Source organism: Tachypleus tridentatus, chromosome 9 (genome assembly GCF_004210375.1).
Source record: "Tachypleus tridentatus isolate NWPU-2018 chromosome 9, ASM421037v1, whole genome shotgun sequence".
Classification (NCBI taxonomy): Eukaryota; Metazoa; Arthropoda; class Merostomata; order Xiphosura; family Limulidae; genus Tachypleus; species Tachypleus tridentatus.
In genome coordinates this window covers 40,405,445-40,424,070 of record NC_134833.1, presented here as the reverse complement: position 1 = coordinate 40,424,070, position 18,626 = coordinate 40,405,445, and the positions used below count along the sequence as shown (strand labels likewise).

General features: G+C 33.4%; 1 protein-coding gene across 12 annotated transcripts in view; it reads right to left on the bottom strand.

Moving 5' to 3' along the window:
• LOC143225113 (CLIP-associating protein 1-B-like) overlaps positions 1-18,626 on the bottom strand; it is a 183,557-nt gene that overhangs the window by 76,661 nt on the left and 88,270 nt on the right. For 6 of the 12 annotated variants that reach the window (XM_076453906.1, XM_076453907.1, XM_076453909.1 and 3 more), the window contains 2 exons: positions 10,971-11,011; positions 2,447-2,473 (listed from right to left, as the gene is read on the bottom strand). In XM_076453906.1, the coding sequence (XP_076310021.1) occupies positions 2,447-2,473; positions 10,971-11,011 (68 nt within the window). The remainder of the gene's footprint in view (positions 1-2,446; positions 2,474-10,970; positions 11,012-18,626) is intronic. The other 6 variants (XM_076453911.1, XM_076453908.1, XM_076453916.1 and 3 more) reach the window with 1 other exon arrangement.

Below are 18,626 nucleotides of genomic sequence, written 5' to 3'. Positions count from 1 at the left end.
AAGTTCCACCAAAGTCCTGGTATTATATCCCATGATTCTCAATTACCCATGTAAATGACCGTTTCAAATTACATATACAAGGAAGAAAATCTTCCACCTCAATACTATTTTGCACAAATACTTGTGTATATCCCTTAAACAGACTTATCCAACCCCAGGAAACAGCCACAGACAAACATAAGCTTTTGTGTTACAGTTGTCATAATATGCAACCCTTACAGAAATAAGAATGTTTATATAAGGTTAAAAGCTTTGCACATTAGGTTTACATGAATGTTTGAAATACTTACAGAATGTCTGCATGAAAAGTTATACAAAATTATCCACATAAAGATATATTATACATTAATTACACAAGGATAAATTATGATGATATTAATATAAGTTGAATCAGTTTTAGGGTTAACTGGTCTCCAACATTTCATTAAATTATGGTAAAATTCACTGATCAATCTCTTTCTATATTGTGATAATATTAACTCTGTGATTTATCTAACAAAGTCTAATAGTTTCATCACAATCATATAAATCATTACCCATGACTTACCCAGCATACGCCATGCTTGCTTTAATTCCTATTTACGAGTGTCTTTGATTTTAATTCTGACAGCCATTTAACCTGTGGTTGTTACACTTCTGTAATTAAATACTTCAGTCTTTCACTTGGTTTTGTAATTGCACTCTCCTGTACTTTCTATTGAACTTTCTTCTGATGCAAAGGTATCAATTATACTCTCAATTCCTGTAGGGCTTTTGAAATCTATAGCCATTTTTATTTCTTACATCATACTGTTATGTATGAGGGGGACTTCAGCACACTATATTAGGAATGATAAACTCAATTTTCTTTAATAAAATAAGAATTTGATAACTTATTGAAAATTCACAAACTATAATAACTCATTTATAGTAAGTCCTCTATTCTTTAGAAACAAATCCTTAGAAGTCATCTTTATTAGGAATTACATGGACAAATATATTTACTTCAAAATAATCACAATTTCACTACTTTCTGTTATCATATGGCTATATAACTTATTAACTAAATAACTAAAAGATAAAGTATTATCTTTCACCTGAACTTAAAGACAACTATATTTTTGAAAAAATATGAGTGGTCTAGCATAGTAAATTTAAATAGTGCCTGAATGATACAAAACTCTGTAGGCACAGTCTCACCTGCCATCCTCTATAACTTTCTCTTAAAATTCCTGTAATCCTCACAAATCTAGAAACATTTTCCACAGTTAACTACTTCATTTAATCTTACAGCTAATCTTGCTCCTAGATATTATGGTATAATACACTGTTCACATCATCAGTACAGCATAAGATATCCATCAACTAAACTTTCAACAAACAGTAACAAAGAACAATCAGTAAATGTGTTTCAGAAAATAGTCTTTACTGTGTGATGAAGGGTATCTACTTGAAGTGTTGTAGGAAATAAACTAGAAACAAATATCTCATTTAGACATGTCAATTTATTTTTATTAGCATTTATACAAGTACTATATAACATAGTATACAAAAAAATAAAGGTTTGTTTTAAGAGGTTCAGAATTACTATCCATCACAACATAATTACACAGAGGTGTGCAACTCAGAATTACATGCCCTGTAAAAATAAATGTGGCATGTTAAAAAGGAAAAGCTTGAAATTTTAAAACACAATTTTATGTTACAAGCATGCCATAAAATAAGTCTTGCACCTTTGCCCATGAAGGAGCTAGTAAACGTGGATTCAGACAAGAGGAGTCTTTTAATGTCCAACAAAAAAGCATCAGAGTAAAGCATTAAATGCTTCAGTATCAAGACTGATAAAAAATTAAAACCTGCAACAACACAAAAACTTAATGTTTGATCACACTTCTACCTGACCACTAAAGAACCAATTTTAATATTTCAGGTTCTTACTGTTTATTTTATTCATGACATAATTCAATTCACCATAAACATAACTAAATGCATGCATTATTTTACTAGATTTAGAAGTGCACAGTCTATGTATGAAAGTAACTACACTGAAGTAATGTGTATTAACTACTCGTGTTCCAAATCCATTGTTAGTGAACAATTTAAAGTTTTAAATAAAAAGCAATCTAAACCATAAGAACTTTAGTATTAGTTCAGAACAAGCCATAAATATTAAGAAACACTAGAGAAATATAAAACAGCTTAATAAACTGAAAATTCAATGATAATTTATGCTATTCATTATTAATATATCAATTTTCAGGCTCCAACAAAGTAAGATCATTTGAAAATCCAGTTTTTGTAAGTAGCATCATGAAATTTAGGCATTAAAGAGAATTATTTCTGTTTAACAAATAGTAAATTTGAAAATACTTAAGTAATCAACTACAAACACATTAAATTTCAAAGTTATCATCAGTCATTGTTGCCAAAAAAAAATAAATGTGCAACAAACCCTGAAAGTACTTACCGATTCTACATCACTGCTCTCTGAATGCTAATACCAAGTAAATTTGAAAAAGTTTTTTTCAGACAAGTTTCTGAGGGTTTTGACAACAGGCATATCAGCAACAAAAACTTTATTTCATATTTGTTTATTTTTATATTTTGAAAATTACACAGTCTGAAAATTTCTGAATCAAATTTTTTTTTATACCAGCTTTTAAAATATAATTTATTTAAAACTTAAAATAGGCATGTTTTAAATATTTTACCCAAAGTTTACTTTCACATATTCATTACTTCATTAAATAGTTTAATTACGAGATTCAGTTTCAATTTTTTTACTTTCCAAAGATATTCAAAAATAAAAAACAAACATTGCAAAATTGATTGACACAACATGCGCGCACACACACACACACGTATTATACATATACACGTCTACCTTAAAATAAATTTAAATAGCTTCTGATCTAATTATTAATTATACTGGAGTGATTTATGTATCAAATCCAAGTATTGGCTTTTTATGACAAGCTGCTTAAATGAAAAACCTTTAACATCCACATCACTCAATTATATCATTTAATTACAGTGAGTGACTATTTTCATGTCTTTTAGTTCATTGTGTAAAACAAAAGGTTAAAAACAGCACACATCCTTAAAATACAAATTTGTATAGGCTCATTGGTCAAAATAATGTAGGTTTTTCTGCCTAATTTCTTAGCACATGCAACCAATTTTCCAGCCCAACAACTCAAAAAATAACAATATTAAAAGGATCAAATTGGTTCCCTCATTTTCCAAAAACATACTTACCAATTTATCAGTCTTATTATCGAGTTTGTTTACCATAATTGTAAAGGATTTTATCAAGTCCAGTTTTTCATATATTTTTATGAGGATTGTTTGTTTGTTTTTTTGAATTTCTCACAAGGCTACACGTGGGCTATCTGCGCTAGTTGTTCCTAATTTAGCAGTGTAAAACTAGAGGGAAGGCAGCTAGTCATCACCACCCACCATCAAATCTTGGGATACTCTTTTACCAATGAATAGTGGGATTGACAGTCACATTATAACACCCCCACAACTGAAAGGGTGAGCATGTCTGATGTGACAGGCATTTCAACCTGCAACCCTCAGATTACGAGCCGAGTTCCTTAACCACCTGGCCATGTCAGGCCATTTTATGAGGAGATAAAATAAATGCATGTCTGATGTGGGTTGGTGGAAAAAATACACAAGTTAAACTTTATGAGGATGTTGAACAATGCTTCTGTTTCACAGAGTACAGCCAGCAATGACAGCCAATAGACAAGTTTAAAAACTTGTCAATGAAACTTTGACTATGCTTTTTAAAGCTGACATTTCAAAATGCCACAAATGAAATGTCTGTACTGTACCTTTCCAAATTTTACAAAAATAAGTTAATTAGATCATCATAAACAGTTACATAATTTTGTAAGATTATTAGATAATAGAAAAAATAAAGTTCTACACTTAGCTGCCAGTAGCAGGAAAGGAAGAACCAACATAGCCTAATTTGAATCCTATCATTATTAATTACCAGGGAAATCAGATGGATCTACCTTAATTTTTGAAAATTTACTTTAAAACAAAGCCTATTTATTTTCAAATAAATCTTTAAATAGATTTTTTAAAATTTCAATATTTAGCTATTCTTAACAGCTTAGTCCAGTTATTAAACACCAACTACACAAGCCAGTCCAGCACCTTGATTTGGATCCAAAATATTTAGTCATTCCAGAAAATTTTAAGCTGTTTTGATTAAACAGAAAGATATCTGACATTATTTTTCAGGTCTGGGTTGCTGGACAACATGAGACCAAGAGTATCGAAACAGAGAAGTTAACATGTAGATGTAAAGTGCAATAATGCAGCAGTGATATTTGCTTGAAATGTTCTAGATGTGGTGATAAATTTGATGGTATAAGTGTAGTAACTAAACTAAACTGTTGGTCCAGGTCAGATGAGGGAGGAACTTATTTGGAGTCAATTTGACATACCACCTGAATTGGAGATTAGTCAATTGATTACTGCATTGACAGTGAAACATAAAAAAACAAAAACAAAAAAAAAAAAAACAACTAGCACAATAATATTATTAACTTCAAAAAAGGGAGATTGGAATAATGTATAAATTATTAGTTTCAATAATTTGTGAAACTAAGAACACGGTAAAGTCCAAAGATGTAGTGTTGAAGCAGATGGACAATGCATTACAAGATGGTTTCCTTGGCAATTCACACATTAAAAATGGTATTTCTGCAAGGAAGAGTAAATACAAGAAGGATGGTATGATGATCACTATGGTACCACCATAATGTCCATCATGTCATATTTTCATTAATATTTTATTTTTGTACTTTTCATTTTAGGAGTTGTGCCAAGCTTCATCCATCGAGATCTACTGAAATAACCCTAAACCATTGGCTGACCCTACTGGGATCAGTACTAACAGATACTTGAGTGGCTTGTGTGGCAGATGTTAATAATGTGTTTTACTTTCAAACAAATACAAAATACGAATCAGTTTATACAGGTATGACTGAATTAAAAATTAATTAGCACTTGCCATAAGGGATTAAAATGATCATAAATATTAAACCATGCATCAAAACTAGATTCATTTTTCAAATGTGACTCTCACAATCATTTTCAGCTGTAAGCTCATTTAGTTTACTATTCTATCAATGTAATTAATAATAAAGGCGTTACCAGCCTAAGACGCAACAGGTGTGGGAGGGTTATTCAGTGATGAAAGGTTAAAGTAAAAATTTCACTTCACTATCAAACGCAACATTTAACAAGCTATATTGGCAAACATATTACCGCTGTGAACCTTATGATTTACATAACTACCATCTGTTGAACAAGTCTTAAAAACAACAAAAAACCTGGATGTTCGGATGTTCGATACACCCGCAGTACATATACGTTCTACACAACAGTTATGCTAAATGTATTCAAGAACAACAGCAAAATTTGTTTGTTTGTTTTTAACCTTTTTAAGAACATGTTTTGTGAAACTGCGCTTAAAAGCCAACAACGACTATTCACTATGGGCAGGACGTCAGCGCGAGCGGTTGTTTGACTGGCAAACTCTCCTACAGTGAGGTCAGCATGCCGACGTCAGAGCGCGTGCCCTTGTTCACCAAGAAATATATAAAACCTTCAAATACTGTTCGCAGTACTGCAGCTCGACTCGACAGTAACCGACTAGGAAATGCAATGGTATGCATATAAAATATCCTTATTATCACAAGTATTCTTCAACTGTTTAGAAAAGAAATAACTCTACACCTACACACCCATGCTAACGATGTATTAAATCGTACGTCTCTCTATTCTATCAGCAAATTACATGCCATACATATTTAATAAGTCAAGAAAACATTGCTGATGCTTGTACATATCCAACATTCCTATTTATCCTGAAATTTATCTGAAGGCAACTCCAGTAGGCAAACCACTGTAGAACGTAATTTCGAATTTATTTCAAAGCTTTCTTTTTTTAATATTTACCATAGAAGTTTTAATGTCGAATGTTCGTACTTCTACACACATTCATAATGTCTACTAGTATAATTCTACATACTGGCATCCGATATGTCAAACATAACTTTTGTCTTGGCTTTAAAATCTGTACTTCGCAAACCAATAGTCTGTTTCACATAAAACTATAACTAAAAACTTTTCAGTTTTATAACCTGGATTTTACATAACTTTAAGTAAAACTTCTAAATCATGTAAAGTTAATTTAAGAGTTAAAAACAACAACAACCTAAACCCATGTCATTTATTTCAGGTCATATTAAAATAAATCGAACTTTTGATTAAACATTTATGCTGTTTTCTGGTGGTTTTCGCAGTGTCGGCAAAAATAAACTTTCTTGACATTTTACAATATTTCCCGGTGGGGAGATTAGCAGTAGCTTTCTAGAGTTACAACAATGATGAAATATTTGGTTCGAACCAACGTTACCTCTAATTTTTCAATCCATGTGCAGAATTAAATTTTTTTCATGGGGGTAGGGGGTATTTTTTAGACCATCAATATTGGGTCATTAGGCCACTTTTGCAATGCTACCAGAAGGTTATTTGGGCTTTAGGCCAATCATTGAGGCCGTTAACGTGTTGAGACTCCTCACCATTACCGAGGAGTAATGGCACTTGACTTGTTGTTGTACACTGGAGCGTTCGAACCAGTGGTTAATATATCGCACATAGGTCTATGCTCGGAAAAACAGTAACAATTTAAAAAAAATACGTAAATGTTATTGCAAGTACCAGTAAACATGTAATATCCATTTTCCAATAATTTGTTTCGGATATTCTCAAAGTTATACAAGGGCTACTCTGAAAGAATAAAGAGAAGGCAGGGCAGCACCCACTACCAACTCTCGAGTACGTTAAGCGACTAATACGATTTGTCCATCACTTTTACAATGTAGGCACAACCCCAGTTTGTGAGGTACAACTTTTTTAGTGACAGGATACGAACCATACATAGCTCCTCGTAATTAGTTTGATACGTTAACCACTACGCCATGCCTGGCCCTTACTGGATAAAATAATCACAAATGCACCAATGTTTATATAATCACCTGATAATTCAGTCTGTTCTGAATCAGAAAAGAAAGTGCACAGGTTGGAATCAGGTACATGTATTAGTTTCGATAGAACTTCGTATATTCAAAAAGTGTTGAACAAAGTTCAGTGGTATTATTTCTCCACTAAAGTGGCCTCAGTCGAAAACATCGAAAAGGTTTGATTGAACTTGTACTCATCCGGCAGGACAAAACAAAATGCTTGGATTCTAGTTGCTACTTAACAACTGACTAAGCGTGATTGCTATAGCATAAAGGAAAAAAGAAAAGAAGGCAATTATGAGGTACTTTGTTTTGAATTTCATGCAAAGTTACACGAAAGCTATCTCCGCTAGCCTTCCTTGGTAGTGATATACCAGAGGGAAGGCAGTTAGTCAGCATCACTCACAGGCAACTCTTGGGTTACTCTTTTCTAACGAACACTGGAACTGACTGTCACTTATAACGCCCCCACAACTAACACGGCATTCGGTGACGGAATTCAAACCCATGAACCTCAAACTATGAGTGGAGCACCTTAAACACCAAGCCATGCGAGGCAGTATTTCACTCAAAAAAACATCAAGTGACGTAGCAAATATATTCTAGCTTTCATTATTAGTAATACAGTTTACATTTCAAATTACAGTTTGGATGTGGCAATGCAATGTATTACTCCATGATACAGAAAAAGACGTGCATATGACAACTTCGCTTGAATTACAACATTACACTACGTCTGTCACGAAACAAATAATATTGTACGAAATGATTTCACTTACATTTGCTAGTTTATTTATTTAAAATAAAATTATATAATTTCGCATATAAATTACAATATATACCAAATTCCGGTATCAAGAAAAAAAAAGCGTTATAGAAGGTTTATTACTATTAATGTTTTATTTACTTTGACTCCTTCCTTCTAGTCAAAATTAAGAAGCAACTAACACAAATACTAGTAACATATTCCTATGATGTATTCCTGTTAAACTACTTAGAATTTATATTATACCGTTTTTGTTGCCCATCCTTTCAGGTATACCATAACATGTTTGTTCACGACCTACGGCAACAATATGCGTATCCAATGGCCTTGCCCTAGCCATCATTCTGATAAAATATACTTAAGGCTCTGACATAATATCTATACCCAATGACCTTGCCATAGGCATTCTTGTGACTAAACCCACTTAAGGTATCATTGACCTTTAAAATTGAGCAAACTTACAAACTGAGAAAACACTTAAACACTTCTTATAACCTTCAAGTTGAGCACAAAAAACACTTTCAGTCATGTATGCGATATGCATTGTTAATATAACAGTGATAAAGAAGTACATAAACAATTTGAACACCACAACTTTAATTAGAAATGGTTAAAACGTGAACATTGATACACGACCTTTGTGAACATCCTCATGGTTTGAACTAAACCCTGTTAATTTTCTATAGCGTTAACGAGCTATGGGCAATTAATTTTGGTCAATGCCTTCGTTGGTGATAACAATTGGTAAAGATTTTTGAAGTTAAACATATTAAAGTTATGGAAGAATGTAATTTTTATATTTCATACTTGAACTGCCTTTAATGGTGAAGTGGAAACGGAATGAAAATGAACAAGCTTTATACCTTTAATCACTTACAAGTTAGTAGTAAATATTTAAGGCAACAGTTACTTGTGTGTGTGTATAGATAGATTAAACTTTCGATCTACGTTAAATTTGGAAAATATTTGAAATATTAAGAGCGCTCTTTAAAAATAAGTGTTATCTTAAAGCTCCGACACAGTGAGCGTGTCCAAACACCTCGATCTAGTCATCCTCAAGACTACGCACATTTAAAATTGACATCATTCGTTGCAATTTACTTGAAGTGTGATAACTTATAAATGCCATGTTACCTAAAACTGGCCCATTCTGGGAGGGTTGCATTACAAGGTTTTTTGTTTGTTTTTTATTCCGATGCGAAGTTATATTCCAAGGTTATAAAAGCATTTGCAAGGCACAATACTCTGGTATTTCGAAGAAACGGGTACCATACATGTGTTGAACTATATAGGTAAAGATGCGCGCGCACACACACACACACTATCAACACAACTCACTCATTAACACTGAAGGCCGTTTCAATTAAATTTAGAACATCCCTTAAAATCTTTAGATATTGTAGCAAGCACGAATTCGGGGTTATAAGAGTCGTGCTTACAAAATATAAAGTCGAACAGAAAACCCACCATCAAAAGCTGTAAGCTATACGAGATGTGTTTGGCTATGTCACAAAAGAAAGTATGTGGTCACATTTCGATGAAGCATACGTTTACTTAGCAGTACCTAATAGTCCGGAAAATTTAATATTGTCCTGCCAGAAATATAGAACCTACAAAATGGCATAAAGTATGTCAAAGCAGTTTTTTTATTATTGGGATTTACGGTGGGTGCAAGTGACAATCATTTGATGATAACCATCCAAAATGTCCAGACAAATGCCAAGGTGAACTCTCTATGTTATCTGACAAAGCATCCAAACATACGTCAACATGATAGTGTTTTCATGCGAGAGGTGGGCTTTGGATTTTTGAGTTGCCCAAACGGGTTTTTGGCAGTCATAAGCATATAGATAAAATTTTGAAAGCAAATAAGGAGGAGAATGAGGAACACCAGTGGTGGTAATGGGTGCTTTAATGCTCAGGAACTCAACCTTCGATCGTTACCATAGATCATGAACACCTCTCTACACTAAAATACGTAACAGCAGGAGACAACATTAAAACACTATTTACGATTGTTTTATACAAGGTAAAACTCTTAAAGATACTATCGTTATTCTTTACAGAAAAGAATAATTTTGATATCATCGTGAGAAAAACAAACAAACAAAACAAGCCACTATATTTTATGTTCCAGTCATCCTCTGTGGTTCCATGCTTCTAGAAATGAATTTGATTACGTTTAAATAAATCTTTCAGTGTTATAAATGTGTTATAAACCTACTTTTAAACATATTTAATATTCCTCTGAGAATTATTTTATTAACTGATTTTGTTAAATTTCAAGTTTGCTGATTCGTGTATTCTGTAATATATGTATGGCATATAATAAAATACATAATGAAATTAGCATGCACACTAAGAAATCTACACATCTAAACTTTTTTGTTAAATTACCAACATTACTGTTAATTTTTAGACTGCTTCATATCAGTATCTTTAAGTAAATCACATCTTTCTCAGTTTTACTAATCAGTATCTTTAAGTAAATCACATCTTTCTCAGTTTTACTAATCAGTATCTTTAAGTAAATCACATCTTTCTCAGTTTTACTAATCAGTATCTTTAAGTAAATCACATCTTTCTCAGTTTTACTAATCAGTTTCTTGATCCTTAATAACAACAAAGCTGAAAATTTCGAGTTACTGATAAAAACATTCGCATGAGAAAAAAAGAACAGTGGTCGATATTCAACTGGTTTCTGACTGTATTACCGCTTTTTTGTGTGTGAAATTAAAAAAAGAAACTTTCACAACAGTTTTGATAAAAGTACAATTGAGTCTTTATTTGGCATGTAGCAGATCACTGTATTTACTATTCTTAATCTTAATTATGAATATTGTGCTTATTTGTTGTGAAGTTAGAATTAACTAGCTGAAACTTTACTCGCTACGAACACCAAAACTTGGGTTTTTATCTTATTCACAACCCAACTTTTTAACTTACAGGTCACTCATCTGTTGACCAAATTTCTTCATTTTTTCTGTTATTGCAGTTGTCAGTTCTGACACCATTGATCCCCATGCTATTATCAAATACCATACAAAAAATGAAACGACAAATGAAACAACTGTTAATTTTTCATTCAGAAAACATATTTGATGATGCAAGAAAATAAACTTCATATTTTATTACACTATTTTCTACATCACAGAAATGAAGTAATGTCTTACCTGTGATGCACTGTCAATGTCATCGTCTCCTCTGTGGCCTACTGGAAAGAAAAATAACATTATATAGTTACGAATGATTAACTAAACTAAGTTTAACTTTAATCACAACCTTCAATAATTTGTTTTCCACCAAGGTAAAAATTACAAAAGGCCAACTCGCTTCATATACTATACATTTCTTTGAAGTTAAGAGGCCTTAAAGCGACGTCTGGGCACCACACTGCTGCCCTCAACAAGTGTCTCATCTGGAACTACCTTGATGGCCTCAACAGGTGTCTCATCTGGAACTACCTTGATGGCCTCGTCTCAGAACAACTTCGTTGGCTTTATCTGGTGTCTTGCCAAGGAACTACCTTATTAGTTTCAATGGATATCTCGCATAGGAACTACCTTGTTATCGTCAACAAGTGTCCCATCTGGGAACTACATTTTTAACCTCATCAATTATCTTGTCCCGGAACAACTGTGATGACTTCAACATGTGTCTCATCTAGGAACTACCCTGTTGATTTTAGCAGGTATCTCATATAGGAACTACTTTGTTGTCGTCAACGAGTGTATTATCTTGTCCCGGAACAACTGTGATGACTTCAACATGTGTCTCATCTAGGAACTACCCTGTTGATTTTAGCAGGTATCTCATATAAGAACTACTTTGTTGTCGTCAACGAGTGTATTATCTGGGAACTACTTTGTTAACATCAATAAGTGTTCCAGATAGGAATTACGTTGCTAACCTCAACAAGAGTTAAGAGTTTAATAACACAGATAATTTTATAAAATGTTGGGTTTATTTATTATAAACCACATTTGAAAACGAATTATGTATTAGATAATTAAAAAAAAATATGTACATTTAAATACACGGATATAAAATCAGTATGTGCTTGTGCATGTAGGTAGTGGTTTACCTATTCAAAAATACATATTTTGGGTTTACAGAGTAATATTTGAAACTTCTTGTATTTAAATATTCTGAAATGAAACAGCCACAGAACATCTAATATTCTAAAGCAATAAAATTTAATGCAAACCTAGATAGTCGAAATAATTATATCGTTAAAAACACTCAGAAAAAGTACTATTACTTCTACTATAAAACAACTACTATAAATCGAATAAGAATGTTAAAAAACTCTGGATAAGCGAGACAAGAATAGCACAACAAGCACAGCACCGAGTTATCGTTAATATTGTATATTTTACACGTCACTGTACGTATTTATTCTCAACCTTAAGTGTGACTGTTTTAATTTGATCAGTTCGCTCGTGAATAGGACACAACCTAGTCGGGTGTCACAGTTACTTGACATCTACTGGTTTAGACAACCTTCTGTAGCCAAAACATACGTTTAACACGACAAACGTTTTATGCAAACTTAGCGACCTCAGGTCAGGGTTCTGTACTTACTTCACACATCTAACTCAGATGGAAAAAGTGCCGAGGGGATGGAAAATGAAAACTACACCCACGTATAACGTCATCATAGAAAAGAAAAACAAACTGCAAAAATATTTTACCTGACACAAGTACATCCTAAATCTTTTTTTTTTTTAATATTTATTGTTTATCTAATAGTGAGCAAATTAAAGAACAAGAACATTATTAAAATTATACGAGTACAAAGCACAAGACTACTGTAGTCAGCTTTTATTTACCTAATTAATCATTCTTTCGTTAAATAAAGACAAATATTCTTTTTTATACGTCACTCAAAACATCGATGACATCATACCACAAATAAAGAACAGTGCCCAGACCAAAGTAGCGTCAAAATCTCTTCAAGCCTTTTTTACGTCACAGATTTGATTCTTAGAGCATTTAGTAAAGACTGTCGAGATAGCAAACCTGATTTTTATGTACTGTTTACCATGCTACTTTACTAAAAAAATTACCTTGTTAATATGATTATTTCTGCTATTAAAGATTATATCATCACACGCATTAGAATATTTAAAACGGAATATTAGATTAAAGCCAAGAAGATCTATTTGGTTTTCAAACAGTTTTTATATTATTTTGTACCCTTGCTTTGAAATCATTATAAACTAGTAAGAGTCAACCACATGGTAATGTGCAGATATTCGTGACTGCAATTACGTGATGACGAAAAACTCACTTGAAATAAAAATGCATCTCAAGACGGCTGGTATGGGTATTAACATTTTTATTAAAATAAAAGTAGAGAACAACGTTTCGATATTCTCAAGTCATCTCCAGGTTAAGAACTTTATATCTAAGAACCCAACCCATTGATACACATCCCCAGGAACCAATCTGCAACCCTTATAGAATTCACTACCAAAGCTAACTATGTTTGACGACCAAAACTACCAACAAATAAATAGCTTAAATATAAGGAATCTTGTGTTACCAGTTCTAGCCAAGATTTTTACGACAGAATGGATCTCAAGAGATCAATTCAGCCTTACACTCCCCAATATACTGGTACAGATATGTTGATGATACAATTGCTGGATTCATATCTACAGAGCGCATACTTTTTCAAACCACGTTAATCCTATAAACACCAACATTAAGTTCACCTGTGAATAGAAAACAAAACAAATAGCATTTCTCAACCTTAAGATCACAAGAATCGATACATAATTCAGAACAGAAATCCAGAGAGAGATCACCCACATTGGACTACACATTCCCTGGGACTCAGCACAAGAAAGAAAGACAAAAACTCAACATATTAAGAAACCAAAGAAACACAACCACAAAACTATGCTCAACCGATAAAATTAAAGATGAAATCAACAAATTAAAAAACAACACTTCATCAACATAAACAATTTTTCTCCAAAAACCGTCGAAACAATTATACGCACACACCTGAACCAACAACAAACTCCAAGATACAACAAACTATAAAAACTTACACTGCTGCATGCAATATTTTCCTGATGCCAGCGAGAAAACAACAAACATTTAAAAAAAAACAAAAACTTACAAAACGCAACATTCCATTAAACACCAAATTTATTCAAGAAAACAGGTGCAAAACTCAAGTCCATACTATGTAAAAACTACACTGACAAACACAACAACATTATTTATAAAATACAATGCAACAACTGCCAACGACTTCTATGTTGGAGAAACAAGCAGAAAATTGGAGATCAGATTCAAAGACCCCCCCAAAAACAACAACAACACTTTCACACGTTTTTGAACACTGCAAATCAGATAAACACAACATAACCATATAACACACCCAGATACTAAGTAGGGAAACAAATATAAACAAACGTAAAATCAAAGAAGTCCCACTTATAAAACAACTAAAATTAAAATTAAACCAATATATTTAGCCCGGCATGGCCAAGTGTGTTAAGGCGTTCGACTCGTAATCCGAGGGTTGCGGGTTCGAATCCCGGTCCACCAAACATGCTCGCCCTCCCAGCCGTGAGGGTGTTATAATGTCACAGTCAATCCCACTATTCGTTGATAAAAGAATAGCCCAAGAGTTGGCGGTGGGTGGTGATGACTAGCTGCCTTCCCTCTAGTCTTACACTGCTAAATTAGGGATGGCTAGCGCAGAGAGCCATCGATTAGCTTTGCGCGAAATTCAAAAACAAATAATAAACCAATATAAAGGAGCACCATTATACCTACATTAATTAATAACCTAACATTTAACTGCAACGCCCCCTACAATCCCGTACCGCTTTACACTCTCGTCCCTAAGACAAGTGCCCGGTAACGGTCAGTTGCAAACTCTCTCTTTGTTGACCTAAGAAGGCCAAAACGTTGCTCTCTATTTTATCTTAATAAAAGTGTTTATATCTACACCAGCCGTCTTGAGATACACATAGCAATTACGGTAATTCATATTTCTGTCCTCGAAAACTAACGTAGCAGAAGAAATGTCGACAAAAATATGCAGAGAACGCATAGGTCTGATGTTGCTTATTCATGATGACAAAACAGTTGCGATCATCATGTGTCTTAAAGGCTTGTCAGTAAACTGTGATCTTGTAACTATACACAATAACGCTTTGTCATGAAAATTAGAGGATACTGATAATTTGTGCATGTAGCTGGTTTTAGATCAGTCGTGAGATACACAGCATTTGTTAACCATATTCGACACACCTTTGTATGGGTATTCGCTTGTAAGTAGCGAGGCGATGAGTCGATTGTTACTGTACCTCCTCTTAGCACCCCCTTGTGGATTACACGCGGCATTGGAGTTGGAATCTTATATTTTCCGGAGTACAAGAAGATCCTGGATCTTTTAAAAAAGCAAATTAAGTGTATTTCTTTGAGGTTCGGCGTATAAGACGACTTTTATTGTCAATTACATTTAGTATGCTTCTTTTGTAAATAAATTCTTAGAAGTAATTTAAAATTGTGTTTGGTTTGTTTTGAACTTCGCGCAAAGGTACACGAGAGCTACCTGCGCTAGCCATCCTTAATTTTGCAGTGTAAGACTAGATGGAAGGCAGCCAATCATCACCACCTACCGCCAACTCTTGGGCTACTCTTTTACCAACGAATAGTGGGATTGACCGTCACATTACAACGTTCCCATGGCTGAAAGGACAAGCATGTTTGGTGTGACGGGGATTCGAACCCGCGACCCTCAGATTACGAGTCGATTGCCTTAAACCCCTGATCATGCCGGGCCTAAACTGTGTTAACCTGTACTCTAGGGTAACCAATACAACCACAAGTGGTTTTTATGCGATTAATACGCTACAGACAATAAATGCAGCACAACTTGTATCAAAAAGATGAAATAAACAATTTTACAAAGTTTTCAATATAGCTGAAAAAAAAATACTAAACATTAAGATATAGTGATCTACTTTAAAAACATGTTTAGAAAATTATTGTACGTTACAGAAACTAAGTTTCTAAATATTTGCAATATTTCTGTATGATGGATGAGATCAGTACATTTCAAATTAAAAATATCTTGTTTAACTGTAACTAGCATATAAATTAATAACTTTTAGTTGTGAAGAATCCAGACAAATGATATAATTACAAATATGTCATTGTTACGTAGTTGGCATCATTACGATATCAACGCATTTATTCAAAAAAACCAAAAACAAACAGTATACAGAAATGAAAGGAACATAGTTTTGGTTAAGTATGTTGTTAACTGGCTAGTTCGTACTGGAACTCAATCTTTGAACTTGTGTATAAAATGGACAGAAAATCAGGCATCGTATGAAGAATAAAAGCTACTGTCTTGTATCCCGGATGTCACATTCTCTTGGGGACCCCATATCCACCTCATGTGTTGAACGGGTACGCCAGCTTGTAATCGTTATTCGAACAACTTCAATATAAACGTTGATAAATTTGGTTCAACAATATCAGAGCTAATGCGTCCGAAGACTTGAAACTGTCAACCTGACAGCACCTCACGTTTATGTGAGCTGAACACCCCAGTTTAGAAACCTCTAGGGTTGCTACTAATTTTTTACCAGAGGGAAGACAGCTACCCAGCAACACCAACAGTCCAGCTTTGTCCAGCTCTTTGAACCGAATAACGGAAATGGTGATGTGCTTTTCTTAAGTACACGCGCTTGAAAGCATGATGTTCATACTTATTTTACCTGTCATACATACATATACAGTAAAACCTGTTCAAGCCGGAAATATCAAAATTTTGCAGCATTATCTTAAGATTTATCTTATTAAAGGCCCTCTCTATATGGCGGAATCTGCGTAACGCGGATGGAAAACTATCTTTCACCTATCTCATCTATCAACAAGTAGGATTAGAACCTGAGTAAGGCTGAACAAATGTTTCTGATTAAATATTAATTTGTTTAAATATTGATAAATTCTCGGACATTTTGTTACAGTAAGTATTGGTTAAATATATTCTGTTCTTTTTTCTACCGTCATTATTTTTACAGTTAAATTAGATTTATGATTTGTAGAAATATATTTGTCTTTTATGTGCAACATTTTACTCTAAATAATTCTCACGAAAAAATACATTTCTATCTTCCCTAATTTTAAAATTTAGGGAAAATTTACCATGGGTAATAGGTAAGAGAGAAAATCCGCGCTATTTCAAAAATTTAAGGAAGAATCAACTTCCCGTGGAATGGAAAACGAATAATAAAGTGTGGATTACAAGAGCTATATTCAAGGAATTTTTGAATAAGTAAAACAAAAGAATGGAACAACAAAATAGGAATATTCTACTTTTCCAACATAATGCAAGTTGTCACCCAAAGGCCCATCTTCATATGTTCGTTCAGTCTTTCTACTTCCATGTACAACATTAGTTCTACAGCCATTAGATAATGGAATTATACAGTGTATAAAACTGAAATACATATTAATTGCAAACATGGACGACTGTAAGACAGCATCTGAAATGGCCATGAAAATTCACGTGTTAGATGCAACTGCATTTTTAAGTCATTCAATCAAATGCGTAAAAGATGAATGCATAATAAAGTGCTTTCGAAACTGTGGATCTTTTTCTCGATAATGGTGGAGATTGTGGAGAAGTTGTTTGTTATGATGATTCTAGTGAAATCCAAACTCTTAACTGAAAAAATTGACGCAGATTATTCTGTCAACGTGGAAAGTTTTGTGAACGTTGCCAAGAATGTTTGAACAGAAACTGATTTAAAATTTATAATAGAATTGCAAGATGGTAACAGTGTGAAAGATTCAGAAGATGGACAAAATGGAAAAGATAGTGAGGAAATAGAAATTACTACTTCATCGTAAGTGTTAAGTTATATTGACGCTATCAAATTGTATGGAAAAATGAAGTGAGAAAATAAACTTCATGAAAAGGCCGTAGAATTGTTCTCTTTTAACCACATGAGAAAGTCCATTAAAAAAACGAAACAGTTGAAATTGAACACTTTCTTCAAATACATTTAAGATTTTGTGTACTTATGTATATTTTAAAAGTCTATTTTTGTTCTTATTCTAATAAATATAACATAACAGTATAATAACTTTATTCACCAACATCTTATTTCCCTTGAGTCAAGCAAGTATAACGTTCCGCTAAAAAATTATTAAGGAAATACGTGTTCACTGAGCAGGAAAACCTGTTTAAGTCGGAATTTCTATTCGATCCCGTGCGATTTCGCCTTAGTCAGGTTTTCAGGTTTACACACACACACACACACACACACACGTACAACTATATTACAATAATTCATGAATTCAACCACTGGAATTAACATATGTAACGTGTATACATAATAAACTTAGCAAAAGATGCAAAATTTGTATGTCTACTTTCTCGCACGTACGGTGGAACCCCCACCGCTAGTTGAATAGCAAGTGAGGGCTTTTCACGCTAAATATTGAGTTTCGATATTCGCGTTGGGCAGAACGCGGAAAACCCTTTTTTAGACGCTTAACAACACTCAAACACTTACGTTAACTCTCGATAGTAACCGGGATCAAAGTACTCCACGTGTTCACTACTTCCTGTTAGCATCTGCCGGGTGGATCCGCAAGTACATTAACAACATTCAGTCATTCAAGAGCCTACGTTTTAGCAACACTAACGTTTTTGTCTTTCATTTAAAACACATATTTCGCAAAATTAGATACAACATAACAAAAACTAAAGAGGTTTAGTTTTCCAAACCTGTAACGTGTATTAATATTCTGAGAACAAACAGGATGTCCACACATTCACT